The following is a 17598-nucleotide window of genomic DNA, read 5'->3' as shown; positions in this document are numbered from 1 at the left end:
TCTCTGATAAACAGTTTCAAAGGCTAACTGGCACTTATTAGAAATTACTATTTTTCACAAGCTAAGTGTGAACACATCCCAAGGTAGGCAAAAATCTATGCAGATTTTACACCAGACTCACTGTAATAATTTAATAGGATGCCAGTTACCATATGCACTGCTACATATATAGGGGACTGGCCCATGTAAACATTCAAAACATCAATGTAAGATGGAGAACTGTTCACCATTTATTCCACAGCCATCTATATTTGTGGACTGACCATCAGAAGTCAGACAGGACAGTCTTCATCAGACCCCTTTCAAACCAGAGAATTACTACCATGAGAGTAACATTATATACAGTATATTTCAGTCAAGCCCTACTGTGCTGCTGGGGACATTATTCCAAATTTATTGCACTGCAACAGAAAGTAACTGAACACAAGGACACTATCCATGCCTTTGGAGTCCCAAAGTCTTAGATCACTGAAAGTTCAAAGAACCTTTATCACTACAGACTTTCTCCCTCCCTAGGCACTGGCTGCTGGTCACTGAGTTGGATGAACTTCTGTTCTAAACCAGTATAACCAGTCTTACTTCCTCCAGATTTCCATATTCTACTGCCAATCTACACCAGACTTTCACCGTTAGATGGTGAAAACCTCAGGCTTTAGAGCTGACATACTGCTCAACTGTGTAGCGTGGAAAGCACTAACTTCCATTTTTAATCTCTCTCAACATTTGCATAAGCTGGACCAACTTCATTTTGTTCACAATCGCTTCCTGAAGTACAAATGAATTCTGCATTTTATACCCACTTTTTGCTGCTCTCAACAGCCGGGCTTTGTTCCAAAACATTATCCTTTCACAGCTATCTCAGTTATGATATTTAGGCCAGTTAGTCTCAAAGGGCAGGACTAATACCAGAAGTTTAATGCTGTAACAAGACAATAGAGACCCAGGCACTTCTGCTACAGCAATGCCTTTTTCTTTTTCTTTTAATGTTCATGTGTCTCTGACACGAGATGCTTCATGAGAACCTGTGGTTCATGAAAGCACACAAAACGACATGACAAACTCAGTTTGCTTGGCTCCAAATAAACATATCTCTAGCTGTGTTCTCTCATTCCTGCAGCTACAATTAACATCTCATATGCTTTTTATTAGCATCTTCTGATTTCAGCCAAATCCAACTCAAAACTTTCTGTGGACAGGGGGACGAGGAGGGGAGCCGGGGGGGGGATGAGGTGACAGGAGAAGATTTGTAGCTGCATGTTTAAGAAAGAAGCTAAATTCATCACAATGACAGGGGAGAGCGTTGGCAGAGATTTGAGCTATTTATTCTTTTAGGAAAATCCTATAAAGAATGACACGAGGAAGCCTCTATCTGCAGTCTTGTTCATCACACCGGTGAGGAGTCCGATAACAGATGTATGCCGTAGCGTGATTTAGTGCCAGGAGCTGGCCCCTGATGTGTATTAATACAGCGGCAAAGCGGAACGAGCCCCTCTTCATCACTCATCTCTATAAAAGAGGTGGAATCGGAGATGGCCCGATGTTCCGCACAGCCAGCCCATTTGTTCTGCTGACTGATGGAGCCAGCTCGGGCCGTGTCCTTCACCTCCACGGGGCACTCAGGTTGCAAAGAAGGAGATCACTCAAGCAGGACCTGGTCAACAAGTGAGACGGGAGCACTGAGCAGGACTTGGCTAAGGAGCTATTTAAAGGTGAAGAAATCCAGCACACTCTGGGCCTGTGTTCGGATTCACCTCTCTTTCATCTTTGCAGAACTACTCATACAAAAAGCCTCTACAGTACGAAAATGAGACTTCTGTGATTCCTCAGGCACAGGGGAATGCCACTGTAAAATACCTGTGCAGGGGCAAGTAGAAAAATGACAAGGGAGAAAAATCTGTATCTATCTGTCGTAGTTTGGGCTGGGTGCCCTCTGCTACAGTGGTGTTTCCTCTGTCCAGAGGTCCAGCCCAGTGGGTGGACACAGGAAATTAGGTTATTTCCTACCATGATCCCTTGCACCACTATAAGTTTCACGGCGGGGTCTGGCACTTCCTCTTTCCTTCCTCTTTGACACCTGGTAACTGGGGGAGAGATCTCCCGGCCATGGGCCTGGTTAGGCCCAAGGCCACAGGGGGATGGGCAGTCTCAGATCTGGCCAGCTGAGACTAGCCTAGCAGTGGGGGGGGAAGGAGGAGCCCTGGGGGTTTTGGGTGCACCCTCAGGTGGGGATGGGATCTTTCTGGGTCTGTTTTGGGGTTCTTCTTGTCACTGTGTTTCTAGTTCTCTGCATGCGCTCACTGTTCTCTATTTAAACTTTCCATCACTTTTGCAATCTGTTTGTCTGAGTAGTTATTTCTGCGCGTGGTGGGGAGGGGGTTTGCCCCAACCCATTACACTATCTCATCAACATCTAACAAGCATGAGAGTCTTTAACTAATGCTACACCATTGCAGAGTAATTCTGTGCATTTCTGTAGGCATTAGTAATTCCAGCTCAGAAGTTTCCAAGTTACATGCCCAGGCTGTGCTCCAGTTGTAACTGGGAGACTGTTGTAAAAAGTCAGCTAGGACACAGCTTCAGTGACTCAGTCATAAAAGTTTCTTTCCACAAGTCAGTATTGTGGCAAACTCTGCCCATAGCTGATAACTTTGCTGGGGGTATTTCTGAACAGGGTCGAGGGAAGAGATCTTCACCACTTCTGATCATTATAGATCTTGCAGCACTTTTCTCATGACCAGCACGAGCTTCCTGTCCAGATTCCAACAGCTACGCTTTGCTTCCTTATTTTGTAATACATACTCTGATTTTCCACCCTTCAATCCCTGCCTTTCAAACCTCTGTGCGATTTTCCAGGGCTGAGCTCCCCTCCAGATACAGATTCAACTCTTCAAAAAGCATTTACTATTCAATTTGCCTGTTCAGGTAGGTAGGTAGGATTCATAGAATATTCTGAAACACATAGGCATAGAAACAGAAGCTCTTCCTATAGAAAGTATCACAGTATCACAGTATCACTTAGGTTGGAAAGGACCTCGGGGATTATCGAGTCCAACCTATCAACACAGACCCCATGACTAGACCATGGCACCAAGTGCCACGTCCAATCTCCCCTTGAACGCCTCCAGGGATGGGGACTCCACCACCTCCCTGGGCAGCACATTCCAATGCCGAATGACTCGCTCGGTGAAGAACTTCCTCCTCACCTCGAGTCTAAACCTCCCCTGGTGCAGCTTGAGACTGTGTCCCCTCGTTCTGGTGCTGGTTGCCTGGGAGAAGAGGCCAACCCCCTCCTGGCTACAACCACCCTTCAGGTAGTTGTAGAGGGCAATGAGGTCACCCCTGAGCCTCCTCTTCTCCAGGCTAAACAATCCCAGCTCCCTCAGCCTCTCCTCATAGGGCTTGTGCTCAAGGCCTCTCCCCAGCCTTGTTGCCCTTCTCTGGACACGTTCAAGTGTTTCAATGTCCTTCTTAAACTGAGGGGCCCAGAACTGGACACAGTACTCAAGGTGCGGCCTAACCAGAGCAGAGTACAGGGGCACTATGACCTCCCTGCTCCTGCTGGCCACACTATTCCTAATGCAGGCCAGGATGCTATTGGCCCTCCTGGCCACCTGGGCACCAACAACAGGGTACAGAATAAACAAATGGACAGGTAAGAGGGGACACTGAGACACTAGCATTCATACCAAGGAAACCTAGTGTCTGAGAACTAAAATCCTGTGGCTACATATGTGATTTCACTAAACCTTTCACGACAGAAACCTGAACACCCTAGCACAGAATACTCAAAAGCCAAGACACAATATCTTAAATAAACAGTCCATAACATGATGGTTACCCTGAGTAAATTATTATTAATTCAGTGTTCTTTTCTCTTTTTAAATACAGAACCTGACAGTCTGTAATCCAGATCTGTGGTCTGGAGAGTTAGCAGAACTTTCTTCCCCCCAGCCCAAGGAAGAAATCTGAATTTTATTCCTCCTATTTATCATCAGTTCCCTTGGCCTTCCTTCACAATTTTCACATCACCACTTTTCCCATCAGCTTACCCACCACCTTGTTACTGGATTCCAAGAATAGTTTAGCTACTTGGAAGACATGGGTCCCTTGATAGTAAGCAAAGTATTTCAAGAGAGAGTAGGGTGAAAGGCCAGAAATAAGTTTCCTAAACCCTTCTATGTTCTGCACATTTTCAGATTTTAATGAGTAAATCAATCAATCACTTTCCAGAAATATGCCACCAGGAAATAAACCAGCATTTAAATCACCACATCCCCAGAAGAAGAAAAAGAACAAAGGGAGTATTTTCATCCGCAGGACAAGAGTAAGGAAACTCCAGGGGAATGTCTGGTCTCAGTGATGCGACAAAAATTGCCATATTTGTGTTTCTGCTCCTGTGAAAGTGTCTAGAAATGCTGAAAAAGGTGTCCTGGAAAAGAGCATGAGAGTCACCAGCTAATGTCAGTGTAAGGCTGGAGAAACACACTCTGTCTACTGACCACCTCCTGGTTACCATGGATTGCATAGTTCAGGAACAGTGGGAATAACACTTCATGAAGAAACAGATTATTAGGCACTGTCCAGTGAAGCATAGTCAATTATATTAACTTTCCATAGTTGCATCATCAAAGGTTTGTTTAGTAGGCAGCTTTTGATGCTGTGCAAAGTACACGTGATACTCTCTCACACACATTGCCTTTCACACACATTTCATTACTTTCAAGTGCAGGTAAGGCTGGTTTGACCGTTGTGAGTCTGGCACTTGGCTCAAGAGGGACACAACTTCAAAGATGCTGGCACACTGATAAATCCAAGTTACCTGATGTTGGGCTGGATATGGAGGCTGCAGCTGGCTTTCGTTTCCTCTTGATGTCCCTTGAACATGGTGGTCCCAGGTGTACATTTGCTTGCCTACAGAGAAATGAAAAGAAATTCAACTCTGTTCCACTACCTCCTTCCTGTAAAACTCTGGCCAATCACCCTTTAACTCCCATCTCCCCATCAGCTTCCTAACTAGCAGGAAAACAAATCACAAGCTTCTCAGGAAAGGTTTGCTAACATTCTCAGTCAAAATACCATTCTGCTCCATTTCTTTTAAGAGCTCACACACATAAACTGCTCAGAAACATAATTACCTCTCAGCCTTAGAGGACCTGGTTTTGCATTAACCTTAAAAACCCTTTGCAAAAGTAAAGATGCAAATCAAGCAGCACTACAACACATGCCCTACCATTACTTCTGTGCAAGCATAACAAATGTCTGCAAGATTGCTCTTTAAAGAAACCACATCGTACTTACTCCTTTATTCACAAATTATTCTGCAACCTATTGATTAAGTAGTGTAGAGTCGTCTTAGAATGCACCTATATTCCAAAGGCCCATGCATATTTCCACTACAGTACTAAGTTCCTGAAGTTAGGAAAGCAGAACTGTCTCATGAATTTTAAAAATGAATTTTTCCTTAACCAAGTGCTGTGGAAACAGCTGAATCTGGTTGATGGCAATCCAGCCTTCCGGCACCTGAGAACTGGCTGAAAGGCATCACCTGTCCCAGTCATACCAACTGCTAAGTCTGAAGCCTACAGATGACCACGGGGAGACCTTATTGCTCTCTACAACTACCTGAAGGGAGGTTGTGGACAGGCAGAGGTTGGTCTCTCCTCCCAGGCAACCAGCACCAGAACAAGAGGACACAGTCTCAAGCTGCACCAGGGGAAGTTTAGGCTGGATGTTAGGAAGAAGTTCTTCATAGAAAGAGTGATTGGCCCTTGGAATGGGCTGCCCGGGGAGGTGGTGGAGTCACCATCACTGGAGGTGTTTAGAAGGAGACTTGTTAGGGTGCTTGGTTGCATGGTTTAATTGATTACGTTGGTTGGATAACAGGCTGGATGCCCTGACCTTGAAGGTCTCTTCCAACCTGGTCTATTCTATTCTATTCTAATGATTTGCTGATTAAGAAGAAACCTACATTACTGAGACTGGCTGTGCACTCCTCCAAGTTCTGGATGTAGGAAAAAAAAGAGGAATTTAGTTCAGAAAAGACAGCCTTGGCAGCAGAGCAGAGCCCTTTCTCAAATACAATCCATTATCAATACAAATGTGTTACTTAGGAATGACTTTGGGTTCAAATTCTGGCTTTGGGATAACCGAGTTCCTTTGGCAAATTCCTTGGTCATGCTCTGCATCAGGTCTGATGTGCAAAATGCAGAACACTACAGTGCAAATAACATCCATTAAGGATTGTGCGGTTCTTACATGGTGTAAAAATTGGAACCATGTAAGTTTTTATGATTAAAGTCTCCTGTGTCTCTAAAGCTTGTTCTTTTGAATCTAAAAATTATCTAAGTCTAAACAAACACATTTACTAAGCACTGAAATCTTTTGCAGGTAAAAAAAAGAAATGTTCCTGGCTTCCTACTTCTGTGGCAAAATCCATTTAAAAAAAAAGCAGCACATCAGTACATACATACCATTTTCAATGATGAATTTATGCAAAACCCAAAGTGTGCTGTTGCAGTCACACAGAACAGTGTAGGGAGCACACACACAAAAATTTCCTGTACCTCTCAAGACTCTAAATTGTTTGAATGTTCATGGGTCCACCTACTTACCCATAACAAATGTGCAACTACAAAATAAGGAAGAAATATAGAACCATAGAATGGTTTGGGCTGCAAGGGACCTCAAGAAGTCCAACCCCACTGCAGTGAGCAGGGACATCCTCCATTAGATCAGGTTGCCCAGAGCCCTGTTGAGCCTGACCTTGGATATTTCCAAGGATGAGGCCTCAACTACCTCCCTGGGCAACCTGTGCCAGTGTTCCACTACCCTCATGGTAAAGAACTTCCTCCTAAAGTCCAACCTAAACCTACTCTTTTCTAATTTAAAACCTTTGCCCCTTGTCCTGTCACGATATGGACGTGCTGGAAGGTGTCTAGAGAAGGGCCACAAGGATGAGCAGAGGGCTGGAGCACCTCTCCTATGAGCACAGACTGAAGGAGTTGGGGCTGTTCAGTCTGGAGAAGAGAAGGCTCCCAGGTGACCTAATTGTGACCTTCCAGTATCTGAAGGGGGCCTACAGGAAGGCTGGGGAAGGACTTCTCAGGATCTCAGGTAGTGATAGGACTAGGGGGAATGGAATAAAGCTGGAGGTGGGGAGATTCAGGCTCGATGTGAGGAGGAGGTTCTTCACCATGAGAGTGGTGAAGCCCTGGAATGGGTTATCCAGGGAGGTGGTTGAGGCCCCATCCCTGGAGGTGTTCAAGACCAGGCTGGATGAGGCTGTGGCCAGCCTGATCTAGTGTGGGGTGTCCCTGCCCATGGCAGGGGGGTTGGAACTAGATGATCCTTGTGGTCTCTTCCAACCCTGATTGATACTATGATAGGCCTTTGCAAACAGTCCCTTTCCAGCCTTCTTGTTTTCTGTCTTCTCAGCTAAAATTCAGAAGTTCTACAAGAGGTCTATGCAATCTGCCAACTGAGCCTGACATTAAGGAATAGCTTCACAGAGTTTTAAACTGTGCTAAGCTTCACTGAAAGCAAATGTTTCAAATCTGGGAATGTACAGTAAAACAACCAGACACAGAATTCTCCTGTGAATATCAGCTAAAGGCTCTCAAAAGTACCAGCACACCTACAGACTGCATCATCAAATGTTGTGTTTGCACACTTAAGTGACTAACCTCTGAGTGACTTTGCATGTGACAAACACTGCTTTTGCACACAATGATGATAGTGGCTATCTAGTATTTTAGCTCAGTTCTGCCAGGTGTTCTGAAACAGCTAGGCACACACAGCAAAGGAAAAGAGATAATATCAGTCAAGTGGAATTTCAGATCCTTATTTTGCATCACTGACACAGTATTAGATTACTAACTAGATGACCGCATAACCATATATAATAACCCAACTAATTTTATGCTGTAATAAGGTTCCCTCTTTAATTTTCTGAGCTTGCAACTTAAACCAGCTGATCCTTGGTGAAGAATCACTACAAACTAGGACGGTATGCACTATCATTTCCAAGAGACTGGATTCCCTTTTTCCCAGTTCACAAATGGCTCTCATCTCCATGCTCGAACCACACCTACACTTACCTCATGATCATACAGGGGCAATGAAAAAGCCACCCCCCACAAAACCAAACAACCAAAACCACCACCACAACAAATATACAAAACCCCCACAAACCAACCGCCACAGCAGAATGAGAATCTCAAAATCCCTCCTTGCAGTAAAACTGAAGGTAAATCACAGCCCAGCTGGACACTAATAGTAAGGACGCTGTGTCGAGCAGTCCCGCCTCAAACACACAAAGGCTCAGAGGTCATAAATTGCCCCTGTAACATGTATTTCATTCAGGTTTATTCCTTATTGATCACCCACACTTCAGTTAGTAAATCAGGAACCTATTGATTACTCACTGGCTTTGACTGACCTGGTGGCAAAAGTGTCATTTTCAAGCGGCTGGCGTGCTTTACAGGCACCATAAATCTGCATACAGGTGGTAGGTAACTTGGGAGAGAGAGGAGCAGAGGAATGCACACAGGGATGATAGTCTTCATTAAGTCATGGACAGAAAGGGTGTCTGAAGTGTAACTTCTGGCATACATATTTTTTGGGCAGATACCACACTCTCTAAATGTAAATTCCTCATCACTAGCTTGCATAGGGGTGCTATAGTAAAAGGCAAAGTGGTGAATTCCAGTTTAAGAGCAGACTCCTAGAAAAACCACCACCACCACCAGGAATGTCAGGTCATGGGTATGCACAGCACACTGTCCATTGCAGTGAACAGACTAAACTATAAATGATGACAATCCTAATGACAGGCTACAACCAACTTTCTGCCAAAGCTGTATTTTAACAAGTCTTCTGAATAGTTTAAACACTACTCTGAAGTGGAACAGAAGAGAGCTGAGAGGAAAGGATGTCAGATAATGCATGAGTCCCTCTGTGAAGAAGCCTGAGGCACAGAGCTTTATGGGATGAAAGACCTGGGCCTAAACTGAGAAACACCAAGATCATCAAGTCCAATCATCAACCCAACACCACCATTCCCACTATCCATGCCCTGAAGTGTGATGTCTCCATGCTTTTTGAATATCCCTCACGGATGACGACTCCAACTCTTTCCTGGGGAGTCTGTTCCAATGCTTGACCACTTTTTCAGTAAAGAAATATAATGGACAGCACAAGCAGACAGCACCCACATTAGATTAGATTAGTGAACAACATTAGGCCCCTGAAGTCTTCACAATCTGCAAACAAAAGCCTAGATTGTAAAATGACTCTCAAAATTCAGGGTAAAAGAGCACCACAATCTCACAACTGAGGTTTCTGAGAAGAACCTACAGCACTGACTGTGCCAGTCCATGGCCTTCTTGGAGGAAGGCAGAAGGCACACCACATGCTTGGGTGTGTATGCATCTTGCTGCAATCATCCAACTTCTCTGATGACAATCTTCATTTAACCTTATTAGAATAAACCAAACCAGGTTGGAAGAGACCTTCAAGATCATTGTGTCCAACCCATCAACCAATCCAACCCACCCAAACAGCTAACCCATGGCACCAAGCACCCCATCAAGTCTCCTTCTGAACACCTTCAATGACGGCGACTCCACCACCTCCCTGGGCAACCCATTCCATAGCACAATCACTCTTTCTGTATAGAACTTCTTCCTAACATCCAACCTGAACCTCCCCTGGCGCAGCCTGAGACTGTGTCCTCTTGTTCTGGTACTGGGTGCCTGGGAGAAGAGACCATCATCAGCCTGTCTACAACCTCCCTTCAGGTAGTTGTAGAGAGTGATAAGGTCACCCCTGAGTCTCCTCTTCTCCAGGCTGAGCAACCCCAGCTCCCTCAGCCTCTCCTCACAGGGCTTGTGTTCCAAACCCCTCACCAACTTTGTTGCTCTTATCCTTAGGAGAAAGCATAGGACTTGGTTTATGTAGGGAAAGTGAGGGGCAGCCATTAATCTACTGTCATACAAACAAGGGATGCTATTATCCTCATGTTAACGTTCAACAGGGACAGCTTTCTAACAAGGATACTGCTGCTAAAACCCTACACAGTCCAGCTGTTGCTGTTGTGATGCTGCATTCCCAGCAATCATAGCTCAAATAAAAGGCTTTCTCTTAGCCCTGAGGTGTTACCTGAGGCTGTTGATGGTGGCTTCACACAATTAATAGTAAAAGCAGAGTTCTTCCTCGTTTGTGACTACAGAGCCAGCTGGGCACCAAAGTCTGATCTGCACATAACATGTGCAAATCAATACAAGTTGCTCATCCAATCTGCATGTAAAGCTCCCATGCATGCAAGTGGTTGTTGCTATCACATCACGCTGTACTTACTTCCTATGCATAGCCATTTCCTCTGTCCTGCAGAGTCTCATGGGAGAGCTTCTAGAGCACATTTTCAGATTCAAAATTCACTAACAGGTCAGCTCACTTCTTTAATCAGCCAAATCTCACAGGTCTTCACGCAGTAGCAGTCTGTTCCCCAAGTAAGCATTTCCATTTCTAAAAGTCTGTGTGTGGCAAATGCAAGTGAACACCTTTTCTTCTGCTTTTTCATTAAGTGTTCTAAACAGAGGTAGTGTGATGCCATAATTTGCACTCTATTTTCATACTGAATCACATGAAATCTGTGCCAGAAAGTCCTAGTATTTGCTAGACCTGCTGAGTACACAGATTTGATAGTGGCAACGTGCTTTACAGATGAAGGAAGCAACAGCAATTAAACAAAATTCTGAAGCCAAGGGGGATTTCTCAATTCACTCCAGAGAATCTGAATTCACCAAAATGGGAGCATTAAGCCTCAGACACTAGGTTGATTGCTGCTGCTCACTGCGTGTCTGCCAGAAGAATTCTGTTATATCTCCAACTGGACTATTAGCCAGGCTAAATAAATAAACCCTAAACAAACCCAAAGCAAAACAAAAGGGCGTGTGTGCATGTGTGAAATGCCTCAAGCAGATGACAGCAGGCATTGTTACACAAAGACAATTCCTGGAAGACAAAGGTGCGGACAGGTTGTGGAATGAATTGGAGATTGTCCTGGTCAAGTGGGAGAGCATGCAATTGCGAACATCCATTCACTCCTCCAGCTGCCTCAGAAAAGGCTTGACATTCCAGGCCATCCCTGTACTTACACACACTTGGGGAAGAGGCAGAAACTTTAAGATCGCTGCAGATTTACTTCAACAAACACCTTTGCAGAGCTGGAACTAGAGTTAGAGACATTCAAGCCTTTTCACTCCCACAGCACCACCAAGTTCAGGATTTGGAGCAACCAGCACTTGAACAGGAGATGATCACTCACCCTTTCAGATCTTTATACCATGTTCCAGGCAAGATGAGAGACTTGCTTCTAAACCCAATTAAACTCTAGGTTTACAGCTAATATTAACTGAGAGAACATGCAAAGTGATTTCCTCAGATTTATCTGTACTGTTCAAAGGTCTCTCTAACATAATTCTTCAAATCTCCACCTTTAACATCTACTTGTCATCCAAGGTCCACTTTTCCTATGACCTCCAGAGGGAACATTTAATTGAGTTTTTCACCCATAATCCTATTTCCAACGCTAGGCAAACAATAAATGGCATTACAGAGAATTTATCTTCTACCTTCCTCTCTTATTCTACCTGCTATTCAAACTCAAATTGAAGGAACATTGGCTCTAGGCTCATCTGAAACTCTTACCCTGCCTCAAGGGAATAACATTCCACCAACTAACAACCTATAATGTCTTCCTACTGATAGAGCCATTAAATAACCAAAATCTAATAAGATATTAGGCTTCAGCCTGTACAAAATCCCCTTAAGTAGAGGGAGTGAAAGAATAAAATTCTGCTCAGACCACTCCCTTCTCCCAGAGAGGCAAACGGGCAGAGGGGAAAAAGGGGAAGGATCACTAAGGCTGTCCGTGCAAGTCTCTACTTGCTTGCTTTCAACAGCCTGCATCGTGAAGCTGAAACCTTTACAGACAAGACATGATTAGCAAATGCTTTGTGCTCTTAAAGGAGAGTAATTATAGGCATGTGAAAAAAGGAAGAGATCCCCGAGGTACTCTTCCTTGCATGCCTCCCGAGAGGCAGCAGGGCCATTAAAAATTCCATGATGAAGAGGAAAAACAGCCTGGGAACAGCCAGGAGGCAATACAGCAAATTAATACACCAGCTGTCCCTCGGGAGGGCTGTAAGAAAGCAGGAAACTCTCCCTGCTTCACAAAATAAAATTATACCACTAATGATAACAGTCACCACACACACCAAACTGCTTCTAATGATGGGTGTGAAATTCCCAGTGCTGTGTATACACTTTGAATGAAATCTCTTCTCATCACAGACATAAAGCAAGAAAGGTAATCTTGATAGTCTACAATTTATACAGCCTTTCAAATAAGGCTTCCCAAGGAATTCTCCACAGAGAGCCTCCTCCTTGACACTGAAAAGCCTTTCTTGAACATCTTCAACTGTGCTCAATATTCTGGCCTTCAGCTCTACCTAAACGAAGCACTGTGCTACCAGTCTTCCAAAATGAACCACACTTCCAGATGAACTGCACCAAAATCAATTATTGAGACAAAGAAACCATTCCCATGAGAGAAAAAAAACTCTACCTGGTAACTATAATCCATTGGACATTTGTGATAACAGAAACTAAGCAGAGAGAGGTCATTTTGCCTGGCATGGTGGGCATCAGGTTGAAGGAAACTGAATGTCCACAACATGAAGACAGTTTCTTCTCTACTACATTTCTTGTTGTTCTTAGGGGATTAACTTCCCCCAACACACACCATTCTGCCAGATTTCTGAGTAGAGTTTCTCCAGGAAGAGGTGCAAACTGTTAGAAGTTTACTAAAGCACAGACTGCTGGAATTGATTCCTTCCATGGCAAAGGAAAAATATGTTAACTGGGCCACTGGCTGAACAGTGCTTAGAGATCACCTGAATCTCCTGTAAGAAAATGGACTAATACTAGGCTTAGCTCTTAAAGAACCTGAAAAAAACAACTGTTGTCTAGAAAACCTTAATGTGAAGAAACAATTTTCTACTGTTCCCTTGGTAGCACCTTTACATATAGCAAGCACTTTGTACCAAAGAGTTCAGTATCTACCGCATGTGGGACCACATAACATTCATTCATTCATTCCATATTGTTTTCTCCTATAAAGGCTCTTGAGCATATTTCACACTAAAACAGGAACTACTTTCTTAAACTACAGGCACTTAAAACCATAGCCACCTCTGGGCTGGGACATCTTCTCTGCCAATATTCAGTAACAATTCATCAGGGATTATGCTTGTCAGGACACCAATGACCTCTTCATTAGAGGAAGAACTTAAGCACATATAATAATTGGTTAACCAGACTGCATATTCAGCAAAATCAAGCAAAGAGTTTTTCCAGTTTTGGAATCCCTTCCCATAACCAGTAGTTTTGGAAAGGGCCTTCACTGATCATCAAGAAAGTAGAGACTTTGACCTGTTCATGAGCAGGACTTGCCTGGCTCTCCTTTCTGGAAGGCAAACTTCTGCAGAGCACTGAGTAAAATACTCAAGGAACAAGAAACGTTATCCTAGCTGTAAATGAAGACACCAATAAATCTTGCTTCATGAACACAAAACATCCCTAAAGTGGGCCTAAAGCACAGAAAGGAACCAATCTGCTGATGCACAGTCTTCTGAGTTCTTTTTATTCTCATCCAGTTGAATGTTTAAAAGTTGACTTTTTTCCCTTTCTCCCCCTTCCCAACTTTAACATGCTGGCTACAGCAGCATGAGATCATGGTGCAACATCACAAAATTCCCTGCAGAAGCCAGTGGGAGGAGAGGCTTTGCTGGGTGGGTGCCAAGCTTTCGTTCAGACACATCCAACCTCAGTACATTTTTCATGCTCTATTTACTAATTAACATGGGAAAGCAAGCCATGAAGCTAAATGTCCAGACATTTCTTTCAGATTTGGTCCTTCCTACAAGCACATAAGCAGAATTTTGTCCCAAACAAGGCTCTGTCTCCTTGCGTGGAGAAGGAGCTCAAGGGCACCTTACCTTTAGATAGTCACCTGCAGCACAAGAACAGGAGTCAGCTCCAAGGCCAACACTTGAATTTAATTTAGGATTAGTCAGCATAAGGTGCCAGAAGGTATATTAACCCCAGCCATGCAGACTCAAATATACCTCAAAAACTGGCCAGATCAGATCTACATTTGAGCTACAGCAAAAGAGGTATCAAGCCATTAGAAGTCACCTCAGGTGAGTTCTGAATCTGCTCAGAGGGTCTATTTTAGGCATCTAGGATACCAAAATGCCTCAGCATGTCACCTACACAAGCCTGTCAGCACTTTCCCTCTCCTCTTGTTCTGACTTTAATAGCGGGCAACAACACTCTGTCCATTTGTACATGTACAACAGAATTGGAGCAACTCACTGCACAACCCAGAAGAGACCACATTTATTTGTAAGAGCACAGCATGTTCTGCCTGTCTGTCACTCACTGCTGCACATACTCTAAGCATCTGGCATGTTGAGACTCACAAATAATCTGTGTTAGTGTATTTTACACCGAGTCTGAATGCAGACCTCCTGGGGAAAAGAGTGGTAACTTTCAGGTCCATGAATATTGTTCAGCCCTCATAGCACTACTGAGCATAACCATGGGAGGGAAGTGAGAGAACCCCAACAGAGCAGAGCAAGCGAGTTACCTGGCAGTGCAGCGTGCTGGTGAGCATCTTCGGTGGGAAGCATCAGCAAGCACATCCAGAGAGTACAGAGGAGATAATGGATTGAACTGGAAAGTCAAAAGATTTTAAGCAAACTGTTAAAAGAAATGGTTTCCAGATACAGCTGCTCATGTCTGTTCCCTATAGTTGTTCATACAATTCAAGGAGACTTTTCCAACACATCAAGAGGTAAGACTAGGTGAGAACTGACTCTCACTTCAGACAAAAGGCTAGCGGTGTGCTGGTTGACTAACAGCACACTCAAAATGTTCTATTGCTTCATGCCCTGAGCAAAAAGTTTGCTTCCCTTTTAGGAAGCCTCTTGTCTACCTTCACATTGTAGAGAGAAAAGTCACTGTTATGAATGGTGCAAGCCCAGAACTTCATCCAGGGCAGCTCCAGTATTCTGTATGGTCATATGTATCACTGAGAAAGACTTCTAGAAGATTCAGATCCACCAGGTTCAGTTCACAATGTGCTACCAGTTCATTCCACGGTGAGTGAGCTGCTCTCACGCACCCAAGCCACCTCACAAGCTTTCTTTTCACACTGTTTAAAACTAGTTTTCGAAACAATGCATGGTCAGGCTAATCTTAAATCCTTTGTTAGGCAAACAGCAGACTGGAAGGCAGAAAAAACAATGCAAGAGAGTTTGGTGCAGATGATGCAACCCTTAAGATTATTTTTACAAAGGTCAGTACAGAAATGGAATAATCCAGTCAATCAATGTATGAAGCAAACTAGTGGTTTCTCTAGGGTACCTGCACCACACTTCCATTCAGCAGCTCTTTATTTATCATTCACACCACAAGCAAGAAATTAATTTCAATCTGCTTTGCAAAAGTGCTACACAAACCTCCAAACACTCCACTTGTATTACCAGGATTACTGATGTAAGGACAAATGAATAATCCATAGCTGTGGCAGGACCCATCATAAAACCTATCTGCAACATTAGAACTCACTACTAGACCTTTGGCTTCAACCTTGCTGGGAAAAAAGGGGCACTATGCACTAAAATCTGCTGCTGTCAGGGAGCTCCTTCTTAAGTTGGACTGTTAGCTTACTGTCAGCACTGCAGCTGCACAGTAGAGCAGACTCACCAGTAACCCCCTGTAGGTGATCCAAGCTCATTTAAGAAAAACAAAAGTAATTTATTTTGGCCATTTTAAAGTTTATGTAGCTATCACTCTTATCTTTAGCAATATAAAAGCTGTATGTGACATAATTTGCATGAACAGAAAATGCACAATTGCATGAAAACCTGAAAATGATTTCTTGCCATGTATGTACTTTCAGTCACCTGGAGGGTAAAGCAATTTCAGTCCTGCTGCTCACCAACCACTAACCAACTCACAAGGGAACAGAAGAGAGTGTGCATGACTAGGAACCCTGGTGCAACAGGACTGCCCAAATGGAAGATCCTTCTTGCTTTCTAATACTAAGAACCCAAGCTCTTAAAAGCCTCCTATTACTGAAGTTATGAAAGACTTACTGAAGAATATTGAATGTTCCAGTTCTTAGGGAGTTTTGAGAGGTCAAAGCTCCCTAAGGCATCTTCCCTTCCACCCACTGTTGAAGTGGAAGGCCTACACTAACCTGAAGCAGGAAGATAAACCAAAGGAGTTCCTGAGCTGTTCAGTTTAAACTGACAGTATAACGCTTGAGATAGGGGTTGTGCTCCACGCCCAGAAGACATCAGTTAACAAAACAAGAAGGGACAGGGCTGCCTTACCTCATGGGCACAGGCCACTGTGTTTGGGAAATCAGAAGCCAGCACTTTGCTCTTTCTAGAGAGAGGGAAACCAAGAAAATAAAAAAGGAAAACCAGAGTCAGCTTACCTGGTTGCGCTCTCTCTTCCCCATGGATGGTAACCAAAAACTGGAAAGAGGCAAAGTTGGAAGGACAGGTGGGAGTAAAACCATGGAAGGAATGAACACAGGGCAGGGAGGAATCAGAAGGTTGGGGGTAAGGAGAGATAGGTAAGGGAGGAACAAAGATGGAGGGAGAAAGAGAAAGATTAAACCTCAGGAGGACTCATATTAAAAACAACGTATTTCAGATCCAAGGAAGAAAACTGGACAGCAACAGCTGGTGAAGGCTGGAAACACTGCACTGCAGTTAAGGCAAAAAGCTGACTGCAGCCAAAAGGGCATCTGAGCAGTGTCCACACATAGGGCAGCCTAATAGGCAAAGGGGAAGTCAGCAATTGCATGTAAGAAAATGGAGAAGCCATCAGTAGAGGACTGTCTCCCATTCCACACACCACTGCATACTTAAATTACTACCCAGCTCTTCATTCCCTTCAGTTCCAGGAAAGAAGAGGACCCTATAGTTCTTCCTCCCCTCCCCAAATCCTACACAACAGCTGTTAAGGGTCTTACTCTTTCTGGCGTGGATCACTAACAATACGACCTAGCCTCTCGGTGCCCAGGGTGCTCATGGAGGTCTCCTGAAACACAAGGACAGGTAAAAGGTTGCAGACTCTTACACAGTGAGCAGACATAATAGAATTTCTCTACCAGTAGGAACAGATCCTACTTCCCTGAGCCACACCCTTTCCTTCCCAGCCCACTCTCACACTGTACTTTTAGAGCAACTGAGATGATTTAACTAATTAAAATGGCATGAAAATAATTTGGTTTTATTTGTAGGTCTTGGGGTTTATTATTTTATATATGATGACATAGCCTTACACAGAGGTGAACCAAGGACCAAACCAGCACAAAGTATGCAGCACAAAGATGCAGCTAAGAATAGGAGAAATGGCTGAAAACTTCCTACTTCCACGATTGCCAGGGTCAGCTGGGCCAGAAACAGACAAGACTCACTAGCAATGAGTATTCATCAAACCCAGGTAAATGAA

The 17598-nt window shown here is 43.9% G+C and overlaps 1 protein-coding gene across 4 annotated transcripts in view; it reads right to left on the bottom strand.

Moving 5' to 3' along the window:
- Positions 1-17598, bottom strand: part of GPATCH2L (G-patch domain containing 2 like) — a 42166-nt gene that overhangs the window by 9420 nt on the left and 15148 nt on the right. For 2 of the 4 annotated variants that reach the window (XM_068165571.1, XM_068165572.1), the window contains exons 6-9: positions 17117-17184; positions 16574-16613; positions 14714-14799; positions 4820-4911 (exon numbers count right to left, since the gene is read on the bottom strand). In XM_068165571.1, coding sequence (XP_068021672.1) covers positions 4820-4911; positions 14714-14799; positions 16574-16613; positions 17117-17184 — 286 coding nt within the window. Of the gene's footprint in view, positions 1-4819; positions 4912-14713; positions 14800-16466; positions 16522-16573; positions 16614-17116; positions 17185-17598 lie in introns of all 4 variants that reach the window. The other 2 variants (XM_068165569.1, XM_068165570.1) reach the window with 1 other exon arrangement.

This window comes from Melanerpes formicivorus, unplaced genomic scaffold, assembly GCF_026170545.1.
Source record: "Melanerpes formicivorus ecotype bairdi unplaced genomic scaffold, bMelFor1.0.p_v2 SCAF_90, whole genome shotgun sequence".
In the NCBI taxonomy this organism is placed as follows: domain Eukaryota; kingdom Metazoa; phylum Chordata; class Aves; order Piciformes; family Picidae; genus Melanerpes; species Melanerpes formicivorus.
This window is presented reverse-complemented; position numbering and strand designations above follow the sequence as displayed.